Source organism: Hyperoodon ampullatus (assembly GCF_949752795.1).
Source record: "Hyperoodon ampullatus genome assembly, chromosome: 9".
NCBI lineage: Eukaryota > Metazoa > Chordata > Mammalia > Artiodactyla > Ziphiidae > Hyperoodon > Hyperoodon ampullatus.
This window is the reverse complement of record NC_136922.1, coordinates 85,614,636-85,628,116: the sequence shown is the minus strand read 5'-3', so window position 1 is coordinate 85,628,116 and position 13,481 is coordinate 85,614,636. Positions and strand designations below refer to the sequence as shown.

Sequence of the window (13,481 nt, the reverse complement as noted above, 5' to 3'; positions counted from 1 at the left end):
CATCTTGTCATTTTCTAGTGAAATTTAACCTTGATGCTAATGTGACGTCTAACTTAGAATGTGGCATCCCAGTTATATCAGTGGTATCTTCTAGATATAGAAAACTTTTTAGTAACATTCTTTTCTATAAGGATGAATTAAAAGGAGAAAATTGTATTTGTTAGATTTTTTCCCCCTAGTTTTAAATAAAAAATCTAATTCATCCATGGTTTATAGACTGTCAAGAAAAATCAGTTTTTTATTCAAATGTGAAGGTTTATGGATTTATTACTGTTTATTTGGGGGGAAAAGGGAGAGGGGAGATTTTTGCAACTATTTAAAAATGAAAGAAAGGCAAACTTAACTATTACTTTTCTGTTCAAAGCACTCATTTAAATCTTTGAAGAATTGGAAGTGGGGCTATGTATTTAAACATCTTTAAACCAATAGGCTGCTGAGGAGAAATAGTTTAATATTAACTTCAGTTGTAAATGTAAATGTGAAAGTCAGTATGGTCTTCTAAGCCAAGTAAAGAAAAACCCAACCATAAATAACAAACTACTATAATTTAAAAACAGTGCTGATCTTTTTGAAAGAATGGAACCAGTCATCCTTTTCTGTTAGCCATATGATGTAGACCAATGAATTACCTCAGTTCAGCTTTTATTTTCTTCATTTGTATCATCTTTTGTCTTTCAGGGACAGCACTTGTCCTAGCCAGATTACCTTTGGATAAGATTACTGAATGTCTTAGTGAACTATGTTCTGTTCAGGTTATGGCATTGAAAAAGGTGAGTCCAATTAAGTAAGGGGTGAAACAAATATAATGTTTACATGTTAGAAAGGAAAAGACAAAATTTTTTATTTGCAGGTGGTCTTTTATCTAACCAGAAAAGCCAAGAGAATGAACTGAGAAGTTATTAAAATTAATAAGTTTATCAAAGTAGCTATATATATGAAATAAGTATTCCAAAATCAGTAGATTTTCACTGTATCAGAAATACCATTTACAAGATGACAGTGGGAAAAACACCATTCAAGTTAACAACCAGAACCATAACCTACCATGTTTCCTTGAAGAGTGTTGTAAAAACGTCAGCTCTTCTCAAATTACTTTTATGGTACAATAGCAATGAACATACCAGTGGGATTTTTAGGAGAACTTGACAAAGTGACTCTAAAGTTTATCTCTAATAATGTGCTGGTAGAAGTATCTAAGAAATTTTAGGAAAGAAGAGTAAGAGGTGGCAACTTGCCTTACCTCGTAAAATATATTATAAAGCTATAATAATTTTGAAGCTTTATATTATAAAAGTATAATATAAATATATATTATATAGTATAATACATATAATCTATATTATAATGTATAATGTCTGTAATATCCTAAACATTGTAAAAGTAAATGGGAAAAAATTAACGATACTGTTTTCTACTCCACAATGATCATATAGTAAAAGTTAATACGCATTCCTGGCCAGGATGCAGTGAGATGGAGGATAATAATTTGCTAATATGAATTTAAAAGTTTTTACCATTTTGAGTAACTTTCAGGAATCTGTCACAAGGAAATAATCAGAGATTGAGACAGAGGTTGATGTACAAGGGTATATATTGCAGTGTTTGCTGTGGGTTTGTATGTGTAATGACTGGGTGTTAATATCTGTCTCTTCAGCTGTTGTCTCAGGAGCCCAGCAACGGCATATCCTCAGATCCCACTGTGTTCTTAGATCGCCTTGCAGTGATATTTAGGTAAGAAGAGAGATGCCAGGTTCCTGCCCTGGGTTAAAAGCTCAAATGAAACCATTATGTATTGAAGTAAGGAAGTGTTTTTTCCTCCAACTCCCGAGTGCCTCCTATAAACTCCCTCTGTCAGGAGACTAATTTAGTCCTATTACAATTGCAAAGGCAAATTCTAAGAATTTATTTTTGGTAGACCTTTGTCAAAAGACCCTTTAAAATGTAATTAATTCTCTACGTCTCTAGATCAGTGATTCTCAAACTTTAACATGCAACAAAGTTGCCTGTAGTACTTAAATTACCAAGGCAACAGATTGCTGGGTCCCATTCCCAGAGTGTCTGATGGGTTGGATCTTGGATAGGACCCAAGAATTTACATTTCTAGTAAGTTCCCAGATGCTGTTGCTTTTTCTTCCAAGGACTACACTTTCAGAGTCATTGCTATATAGTGTATGGGTGCAAACAAATAATAAAGCATCTTCAGTAACCAGGTGAAATTAAACTTTCTTTGAAGTCAAGAGGAGCGTAATGATTAAAACAGCATTAGAGTGACAGTGTTCAAAGAGTGATCCTTTCTTAGTTACATAATATAATTAGTTGTGTAATATAATTTGCGAGTCCTGTAGGTATAACTGGAATATCAATTAATAGTTGCATAAAAACCTATGTGGAAGAAATTAAAACTGAGGTGTTGTTTTAGCTTGTTAGTTCTTGTCTACAAGTATCTTTTTCTGAGTTGGTATAATGCTTTCCTTATATAATTAGGGGAGCCCTGTTGCATACCATTCTGAGAACCTATTAACAATAACTCCTATTTCACAATAAATGAAAGAAAATCTGCAAAAGGTGGACATGCCCTGATTTTTTAAAAATTAGATTTTTATTGAGTTGCTATTGAGCTTTTTAAAATTAAAGAATTTTGTTCCTGTAAAGAGGTAGGTAGCTAATCATAGTGGGGTTTTTTTGTGGTTTTTTTTTTTGTTTTTTCCTACTTTCCTTCAAATTAGTGGATTCTAGAACTAGACAAATAGTTGGATTGGATGTACTGTGGGTGGGCCCATGTTGTGTATCATTGGATTTAGACTAGAACCATGAGAAACGTCTTTGGTAGACCAGGGTACCTAATGCTTTTGCCTTTTAATGCTGGGAATGAAGCAGTACTTGGTTTCTCATAGTGGATTCAGACAATCTGAATATATTTATTAGTTTGGAAGAAACTACATATTCAGGTTTATAAAGGGAAAAAAGATGGAAAGGATAGTTGTAGCACCCCACACCCACAGCCCATGTAGCCAGAGTTGGATTGAATTTACCTGTTACAGTAGAAGAGGCTTAAAGGTGAGAAAAAAATTGATGGGATGATTTAAACTGTGCTTTTGTTTGAACAGAGTGGGAGGAAAAGGTATTGAGTCTTAAAAATACTCTGGTTTTCTTTAATTGGTGAGAATGATACTAATACTAAGTAAACTAACAGGGATTAGGGCTCTGGGTCCTTGATGAAATTGCTCTTCTTTCGCTAATTTGGGCCATTGTCTTTCCCCAGACACACCAATCCCATTGTGGAGAATGGACAGACTCATCCGTGCCAAAAAGTCATACAGGAAGTAAGTGCTATTGTATGCCTGTGGATCTTCCTTTTTCCTTATAAGGCTCTGGGTAACTAAAGTGAGAAGGTACTGTCTTCTAGGTTCACAGGAAGATTCAATTTGTTGATATGCTTTAAATATCAATGAAAAGAGGAACAGAACCATCCAAATAAATATTTTTGATTTTAGATTTGGTAAGAAAACAGGCTGTGGGGAAATGCACTGAAAGGCCAAAGTAGGGAGAGATTAACTGTGTGAATCTTATTGTTGCTGGGAGGCATGATCATTACCGGCAAAATTTTTTTTACAAAGCCAGTTAACCATCATAGTTAATTTCCTCTTTGATAATGTACTTTTTTTAAAAAATGAGGGTAATGTGAGGATCAGAGGGCATGTTCTGAGAAGTGCTTTTCAGACTTCAGGAGGGAAACACCAAATATCCTTAAGTGTTCAGTGGTATCAAGTCTTACCATTTCCTTAGCTCTAGTCCTTTCGTTCAAGGTCTTCCAACTTCTTGGAACTGTCTGTAAATATCTCTTCCTCTATAATTCATTCCGCTTCTTCCCATCCTAAATCAGGAAGTCCAGAATTTAGGAAAATATGTATCTTTGTCTTTTCATAAAGTTAGACATGCTCCTCTGTGTTGTAAAGAGTCATTGTGCTTCTGTTAAGAAGTAGTTGTTTCAGTGATGGGTAGTGTATTGAACCTCAGCACATATATACACACCCACTGACCAGAATCAGGCCATGTGTGTTCCTATAAAGAAAGATTTTTCCAAATTATTTAAAAGCCAAATAAGTTGTTACCAACTTGGGAGCATTATTTTCAGCACTTAGTTGTTCATTTTCTTTCTGTGCTCTTTTCACTTTTGACTCAGATATGGCCAGTTTTATCTGAGACTCTAAATAAGCACCGGGCTGATAATCGGATTGTAGAACGTTGTTGCAGATGCCTCCGTTTTGCTGTTCGCTGTGTAGGCAAAGGATCTGCAGCCCTGCTGCAGCCACTAGTCACACAGGTGAGTTCTCTACAAGAGGGAAAATGTAGAGTATACAGAATTTTGAAATAGGAGCCTTTTAGAACAAAAACTCTGCTGATGAAATGAAACATTTTTGTATTTCTTAAATACAAACTAAAATATATTTGAAAGAGATAAGTAGTGCCTGTGGTAGGTATGTTATTTATAAGGCAAGTAGCCTGTAATCTGTTCTGTATAGTGATAGTCTAAATAGCAGCACATTTCAGTGTGGAATTCAGAAATGGGAATGACTTTAATGCTCAGCTCTTATATACCCATGTTAAGCATTTTATATTAATTTCCTTTTTAAAAATGTGGCAAGTCAAACTTTGCTATTTCTGACCCAAAGAGACTTTCTTCTTTCTTCACCATAGTTAGTTATTTACATAAATCTCTTACTTGTCGAGAAATAAATTTGACTCTTTCCATCACCAAGATTAGTATGTAATTATGATGGTGTGCCTCACTGTACATGGCTCTCTGAGATCATATTCATGTCTAGAATATTCTATATGAGACACCTATGACTAGTGACTTAATTCACTGAGTAATTTATGTTGCTGTTAACCTTACAGCAGGGCCGGAACTAGATATAGGCAAGTGAGGTGCCATGGGCACAAAATTGATGGAGGTGAGGCAAAGTGCCAGTCCTGCATTTGCAGGACTCTGAGCAAGTACCTTCTCAAATTTTGCACTTGTGCTGTTAGGAAAACTACCACAGGGCTTCAGGCTAGACCCCACCCAGCCAACCTGAAGTGACCCTTCTCCACCTGGGCAGGGCATCTATCAGGCTGACTCTGACAGTGAGTGCACCCTCAAGTTCTGCCTCACTCTTAAGGAAGCTCTCCTGAGCCAGGGTCATGCTGTTGCAGTGTCAGTTGGCACTTACATGACCATGCCTCCTTAAATTGTAGATTTGATTAGAGTTAAAGTTAAAGAGTTAAAGTTTGTACAGGTAAATATTTTAACAGAATTTTAATTTTTAGTGATTTTCTGCATTTACTGTACCCTGAGTACAACAGTATATGTTTGCATTTAGGCTGTGTCCACCTCTGGTCAAGTGTCCCCTTCAGTGCAATACGTTCTGGGTCCAATACAATGTGATTTAACTCCCCTTTGCTATTGGAGGATACCTTCATGACTTTTATGTTATTCTTTTATTCCAGTAGCATAGGGTAGCATCTTATGTGACAAAAATCCCATAAATTCGAGGTCAGTAAACTACAACCAGTGGGCCTGCCACGTGTTTTTGTAAATAAAGCTTTACTGAGAGATAGTCATGCTTATTCATCTAATTATTGCTTATTGGCCATTTTTGTGCTACAGTGGCAAAGTTAAGTAGTCAAAAGATTGTAAGGCCGGCAGAGCCTAAAACTTTTACCATCTGGCCCTTTAAGAAAAAGTTTGCCTAAGGTAGATAGCTAGTGGGAAGCAGCCGCATAGCACAGGGAGATCAGCTCGGTGCTTTGTGACCGCCTGGAGGGGTGGGATAGGGAGGGTGGGAGGGAGACGCAAAAGGGAGGGGATATGGGAACATATGTATATGTATAACTGATTAAATTTGTTAAATAAAAAAATAAAATAAAATAAAATAAAAAAGAAAAAGTTTGCCAACCCATAATTTATATTGTTCATTTAGTACAGCATATAGTTTTGAGTATACAACACTGAACAGATTCATAGCTCCCATCTCGTGTTCTTTTCATGGTATATGCTGATAAGCGCCAGTTACTCTACCCTTCCGCTCCCACCAAGCTCAAAGAATTGAATTTATATAATAAGATGAATACATACATGTTGCATGGGCTTTTTTCCCCCTTTCGCTCTACCACGCAGCTTGTGGGATCATAGTTTCCCGACCGGGGATCGACCCCTGGACCCATGGCAGTGAAAGTCCTAACCACTGGACTGCCAGGGAATTCCCATGTGATGGCATTTTAAATAGATGAATGTACGGTGGCCTCTTAATTTTTGGAGGATAGTAGGGTAAAAATCCTAAACAAATAATTTAATTTAAATATTTATATTGTATTAAAATTTTTATTCTGTAGAGATTCAGATATCTTGATTGGAAACGCTGTTTTTACTCAGATGATTAGATAGAGGGATTTAGAAGCCAATTTAAACAATGCTTTCAGAGTCTCCTCCAATATGAGGGGCATTGGATATTTTGTTCCTGCTGTGGTGGTTTTTTAAAAAAAGAATTAACCTTTGATGCAAATAAGAGCAACTTGTAGGTTGGAAAATTAAGGTATATTGTTAGGGTTTTGTAAATATTACACAAGCCTTGGATAATAACTCCTTAATGGTTCCAGCTTGAAGTAAGTATTATACAACTCTCCTACAACATTGTTTTGGAAAGATAAAAAAAGATTAAAGGCTTGAAAGAACTCTAAATAGAGTACTTGAAAATAATTGAGGAATTGAGCCCTATGTTTTAGAAAATGTTGCCAACAAGCTTTACTACGTTGTCTTAAAGAGAAGAGACCAGTCTATCTCAGAATTTCTTCCTCCAGACAGCTACCTAAGCTGATACTTTTTTAAAAAAAATAATTAATTAATTAATATTTATTTTTGGCTACGTTGGGCCTTCATTGCTGCGTGCGGGCTTTCTCTACTTGTGGCGAGCGGGGGCCACTCTTCGTTGCAGTGCGCAGGCTTCTCATTGCGGTGGCTTCTCTTGTTGTGGAGCACAGGCTCTAGGCACGCGGGCTTCAGTAGTTGTGGCTCACGGGCTCTAGAGCACAGGCTCAGTAGTTGTGGCGCAAGGGCTTAGTTACTCCGCGGCATGTGGGATCGTCCCAGACCAGGGCTCGAACCCGTGTCCCCTGCACTGGCAGGCAGATTCTTAACCACTGTGTCACCAGGGAAGTCCTAAGCTGATACTTTTTGAGGGGTAAAGAATTGAACTAATTGGGTTTTCCCTTGGCAGATGGTGAATGTTTACCATGTACATCAGCATTCCTGTTTCCTGTACCTTGGTAGTATCCTTGTGGATGAGTATGGCATGGAAGAGGGCTGTCGGCAAGGACTACTAGACATGCTCCAGGTATGTTTTCTTGGAGGGTCTAAAGGCCTAGCAGTGTGTTCTTCACCATGTCTTTAATTCTGTTGCTTCTTCATATTTCCTTCCCTGGCATGATGATGTCCTAATAATAGGGAGGTAGAACTTACTAGTTGTTCTCTGGACAGGCCTGCTCGGGAGAATGAGAGAGAGATTGACCACACAAATGTACTGGTCATTACAGTTATTACTGTCTGATTTATGCTATCCAGAGATAGGATTTTTTTGGAGGGTGGGAAGGTGGGCAAATGGATTTAAAATAAAGGATCTCTAAGCTCAAGCATGATTCTGTTTTTGATTTCTTGCCTGGAACAGCCAATGAACTAGTTTACTTAGGAGGGATGGTCTTAGGGTAAATAGCAGGCATTGGAAAAGTCTCCTGATATACTGCTTTTACCCTCTCCTATTCACAGGGTGGGGAAATATATTAGGGAGTTAAATCATAATGCTCCTTTTCCCAAGATGTCTTTCCCTTTAAAATTGACATTTCGTAGTTATTATTATTAAAACATCAACTACTCCCTTAGTGGACCAGACCATATCTAGTACATGAGCACAGTCTTCACTTTCAGAAACTTCTAAAAATTTGAGGTGACATCTACCCAGTTTCATCAACAGAAATCTGTACCCTCAACCCTTTCTGAAATGTGGACGTCATATATGAAGACTGTTTCTGTCAACTGAGAAAGATTTATATCTTCCCTTTGTTGACCTCTCATCAAAGTCTTTTTCTTTTCTTACTTATCTGTGCTTCCCCTCTTCGTTCTCTTTGTATATGTTATGATATTTAGCAAGTCTGAATCCCATGGCATTAATTTACAAGCATTTGTTTTAAAATCACTTCTTTTCTAGGCACTGTGCATGCCCACCTTTCAGCTCTTAGAACAGCAGAATGGGCTCCAGAATCACCCTGACACTGTGGACGACCTATTCAGGCTAGCCACCAGGTCAGTCCTTCTGAAGAGCAACCCTTTTTTTTTATTGCTCATCCTCATCACTGCTTGATCTTGTCACCTAACAGTTAACTGTTTCCTTCTCTGTAAAATGAGGTAAGAGGAGTAGGTAGATTAATGGTTCATAACCCAAAGTTAAATCGTGAACCAGAATATTCCCATAAATGAAGAAGAGTTGGATGAGAACAGGGGAATATAACTGATTTCCTTGCATGAAGGAGGGAACATGCCCAAGACAATAAAAATGAGCTTTGCAAGAATATTTGACTAGACAGTCTGTAGAATCCCATGTAGTTTTAACATTTTATGGTACTATGATATCATTCTTTACTTAAACTTTTTCCTTGAGAAGCTTAGCATCCTTTAGATATAATCATATCTCAGAATAAAAAATCCTTAGGCTTTTAAGGTGCCTTAGAAGTTATCTGGTATGTACTTCCCACCTCTACCCCTAGTCAGCCACCCCACTTGTTGCTTAAATTCCTTTTACTAGTAACACTGACATTTGTATTCATTCTAAGTCCTTAGCTCAGGAATTTGAACCAGATCAGTTAGTAATGAACACTGGTTTTTTTGTTAATTTTTGGACAAGTTAGAGAACGCTTTTTTGTGTGTGTGTATGTGTGTTGGTATGAGAGAATTGTTGGGTGGGTTGTCAACCTGTTTTCCCAGTGTGTTCCTTGAAAAATCAATCCCTAGAGATGCTCTTTGCACAAATTGTTGCCTGGTAAAATAAATTTGAAACAATGTTTTATCTTTTTCTTGGAGATTCTCTGTAAACATTAGAGGATCTGAGAAAACTGAGAGGGAAGTATAGAGTTCCCATATACCCCTAGCTTCCCCGCTCCTTCCCCACAGCCTCCCTTACTATCAACATCCCCCACCAGAGTGGTCCATTTGTTAGAATTGATGAACCTCCATTGACACGTCATTGTTAAAGTCCATAGTTTACATTAGGGTTCTGTCTTGGTGGTGTTCTTTCTATGGGTTTGGACAAATGTGTAATGACATAATGACATATATCCACCATTATAGTATCATACAGAATAGTTTTACGACCCTAAAAATCCTGTGTGCTTCACCTATTCATCCCCTTACCCTCCACTCCCTCAATCCCTAACAATCACTGATCGTTTTCCTGTCTCCATAGTTTTGCCTTTTACACTGGCTGCATTTATAGCCTAATCCTGTCATTTATACCTAGCTTGTCTTTCCACACCAGGTTTATTCAGCGTAGCCCTGTTACCTTGCTGAGGAGCCAGGTTGTCATCCCTATCTTACAATGGGCCATTGCCTCTACTACCCTGGACCACCGGGATGCCAACTGTAGTGTCATGAGGTTCCTACGAGACCTCATCCACACAGGGGTAGCCAATGATGTAAGTATAAACAATGTAGTCTTTCTACTTTGTAGCTCATTGTTTTCTCATATCTCTTTCTCATTCCTTAGGGGAAAACCAACATCTCCTTATTTGATCTGTGTTGGTAGGCATATTCCATAGTGAATCATTCAGTAACCAAAATATCAACTAGTAGATTTAAGACAACCTGTACTAAGTGTTGTAAGCTGTATCAACTAGTCTGAAATTATCTCTACTCCCAAGCCATTTGGTGTCTAATTGAAGAGAGAAACAGATACGGTTATAAAGAATTAAACAACAGCAACAAGGCAGTATTTGATTGTCAGATAAGTGATAAAAGTCATGATTGCTATGAGATCAGAGGAGGGAAAACCCTTTGGAAAGAAGTAGGTTGGGATAACTTTCTGGAAGAGGAAGGACCTCAGTGGAGCCATTTGGATGGATTGGAGAGGGGAGGAAAATCTAACTGGGGTATAAACCATAATCAGAGAAAGTTAGGATAGTACTAAGTATACTAGTAGACACTTCAGAGACCTTTTTGGCTGGAGTAGTAAAGTGGTTCACAAAATTTTCAAAGGTAGGTTTGACTAGATGTGGAGTAGAATTGAAGGTAAGGGAGAGCAGTGAAGAATTAAGTATGTGACTAGGCTAATTACTGAAGAATTTTGACAGTAAAAAGAGAGAGGGAAAAGAAGAAAATAACTAGAAGTGAAAGGCACTTTAAAAGTTTTTTTTTTCAACATATTAGAAATATGTATATTCAAAGACTAAGAAGGAAGAAAATAAGTTAAGATTTTTTTTGATAAAGATTAGATATCTGGTAGAAGTCTTCTTTTTTTCAGTTGCTTTTTGAAAAAGGAAATACAGATACTTTAAATTATTTTTTAACAGAAAAAAAAGGTTAAAAAAATTGCTACCCTTAATCTCTAACCATTGTTTCTCTTCTGTGTTCTATTCATGAAAAACCTAAGGGTTGGGCTTTCCTGGTGGCGCAGTGGTTAAGAATCCGCCTGCCAATGCAGGGGACACGGGTTTGAGCCGTGGTCCGGGAAGATCCCACATGCCGCGGAGCAAGTAAGCCCGTGCGCCACAACTACTGAGGCTTCACTCTAGAGCCCGAGTGCCACAACTACTGAGGCTTGTGCGCCTAGAGCCCGTGCTCCACAACAAGAGAAGCCACCGCAATGAGAAGCCCGCACACCACAACAAAGAGAAGCCCCCGCTCGCTGTGCAACTAGAGAAAGCCCGCATGCAGCAATGAAGATCCAATGCAGCCAAAAATAAAATAAATAAATTTATTTTAAAAAAAAAAACTTTAGAAAACCTAAGGGTTAAGGTTAATCTCAGCTGAAGCCCATGCCCATTTCCTTGAAACTAAACTCTTAATATTTTCTTCCTGGTGGCAGAACATTTAGTGGATCTTGTGAATCCAGCTGTCATATATACTTTCTTCCCCGGGAAAGAGAGATTACCAGACTAAAGGGGAAAGAGTACTTGCTCTTTGGAAAGTTGAAATTAGAATTTTGCTGTTCCTGTTTTCTTACAGCATGAAGAAGACTTTGAATTACGGAAAGAACTGATTGGACAGGTGATGAACCAGCTTGGACAGCAACTTGTAAGCCAGCTGCTTCACACGTGCTGCTTCTGTCTCCCCCCATACACCCTACCAGATGTGGCCGAAGTGCTCTGGGAGATCATGCAGGTTGACAGACCAGTAAGATTGTTTTCATAATCTTTTTAAAGGGTTAGGGTTAGGGTTAGTCCCTAACCCTAACAAGTCCTAAACAGTTCCTTGAGAGGCTGACTATAACTTTGAAACCAGTCCTGTTGTATGTTCGTGGAACCTGATTTAGGTATATTGCTAAGTTTAATTGTTAAATGAAGGGGTCTATAGAAGGGTTCTTGAAAACATGTTTGTGTCACTGTCATAGGGTTTATTTATTACCAAAAGTGAATACTAAGCATTGAATTCAGCTATGTGGCTGGCCAGTGGGAAATTTGTTCACTTGGGAGAGATGCCCATATTACAGGTTATTCAAGAAGTGTTCATTCATTTCAGGTTCCTTAAATAGCACTATATGGTTCCTTGGTAATAAATCTAGCCAGAGCATTTGGAGGCATATGCATATAAAACTAGCCTACAATCTATAGCTAGATTTGTTTCCCCTTTGGATTTATTTATATCCTGCTTCAGTTCTTGAACCAGGTTCTTTATCACCTGAGCATGCAAGTTTTTTTTAGGCTATCCAGTAATGTCCAACTAATTTTAGTACTGGGCCACATGATTATAAATCAGGTTGTGTGTACTACATGAAAGTTTTGAGCATAATGGTAGCATATAGTGTATAGCCTGTAAATTATTTTTTTAATGAGGTTTAAAATTTGTAATATTAATATAAAAGCAGTTCAGAAAAGTACACAGTTGGACCTAATGTGAGCTGACTTGATTGAACCACAGAAATCCAGGTACATAAGTATCTTATAACTTTTAAGTCCCTGTACATCTTAATGTTATCTCCTATTTTATATCACTGATTACAGTTCTTAGACTCAATTTCAGCAGTTTCACAAAAAAAAGTACACTTTCACTCTTAGACCCTAATGTTACTGAGGCAAAAGTTCTGCCTAGTCTTGGATTTGTGTGTTCATCTCCACAATTCAATGATTAGTGTAAATTGTCTTAGGCATATGCATTACTTGATCGTTAGCTCACTCAAATGAAAAACAATCCCATGTAGGGTAGATGGTAGAGGTATAATGGATTTCTAACATTTTCTCTAGGTTTCTACTTCAGAAACAGCCCCATGAACCTTAACTTTTTTTTTTTTTTTAATTATTTATTTGGTTGCTCTGGGTCTTAGTTGTGGCAGACGGGCTCCTTAGTTGTGGCATGCAAACTCTTGGTTGTGGTATGCATGTGGGATCTAGTTCCCTGACCAGGGATAGAACCCGGGCCCCCTGCATTGAGAGCGTGGAGTCTTAACCACAGCACCACCAGGGAAGTCCCCTCCATGAACCTTAATTCTTACTCATCAAACTCTGTGAGACTCCTCTGTGACTTTGGTTTCATCAAATAGCTCTGCAGTTCTTCCATTAGCTCAAGTGCTTCAGGAATGAATAGCACCCGTAGTTCCCTTGCTGGCTCTTCACAACACCTGTTCCATCTCAATCTAATACAGTAGTATTTTTTGTTTTTCTAAAAAGTATTCTGTGAACCCCTGGGGACCAACACGTTTGTTCCAAACATTATTGATAAGAGAAATAAAATTTCCATACTCTTACTTTTAAATAAATATACTTGGTTTCCAGGTAACACAAAACTTATTATGTACATTTAACCTTACAAAAAATTTTGGATTTGTAAGCATACAGGTAAGGGCTAAAGAAGAAAATGAGAGCAGCAGTTTGGGGCAGGAACAGAAACCAAGTAGCCCTGTGCTCTTAAGTTTACTGTGTACCCACTGAATTGCTAAATAATTTTAAAGTGATTGTTAAAATAGATAACCAACAAGGACCTACTGTATAGCACAGGGAACTCTACTCAATATTCTGTAATAACCTAAATTGGAAAAGAATTTGAAAAAGAATAGATACATGTATATGTATAACTGAATCACTTTGCTGTACACCTGAAACTAACACAACATTGTTAATCAACTATACTCCAATGTAAAATTTAAAAAATTTTTTAAATGGTTTTCTATAAACACCAACTTGAAACTGAGTTTTTGTAAAGGAACTTTTACATAAATTTAGGTTGTCTATATGCTGTAAACTGA

General features: G+C 37.6%; 1 protein-coding gene across 1 annotated transcript in view; it reads left to right on the top strand.

Moving 5' to 3' along the window:
- TNPO3 (transportin 3) overlaps positions 1-13,481 on the top strand; it is a gene marked incomplete at its 5' end in the record, with an annotated part of 92,646 nt that overhangs the window by 65,036 nt on the left and 14,129 nt on the right. Inside the window, 8 exons of the mRNA XM_079711603.1 lie at positions 679-770; positions 1,655-1,731; positions 3,263-3,323; positions 4,184-4,324; positions 7,257-7,373; positions 8,241-8,335; positions 9,564-9,720; positions 11,249-11,416. Coding sequence (XP_079567729.1) covers positions 679-770; positions 1,655-1,731; positions 3,263-3,323; positions 4,184-4,324; positions 7,257-7,373; positions 8,241-8,335; positions 9,564-9,720; positions 11,249-11,416 — 908 coding nt within the window. The remainder of the gene's footprint in view (positions 1-678; positions 771-1,654; positions 1,732-3,262; positions 3,324-4,183; positions 4,325-7,256; positions 7,374-8,240; positions 8,336-9,563; positions 9,721-11,248; positions 11,417-13,481) is intronic.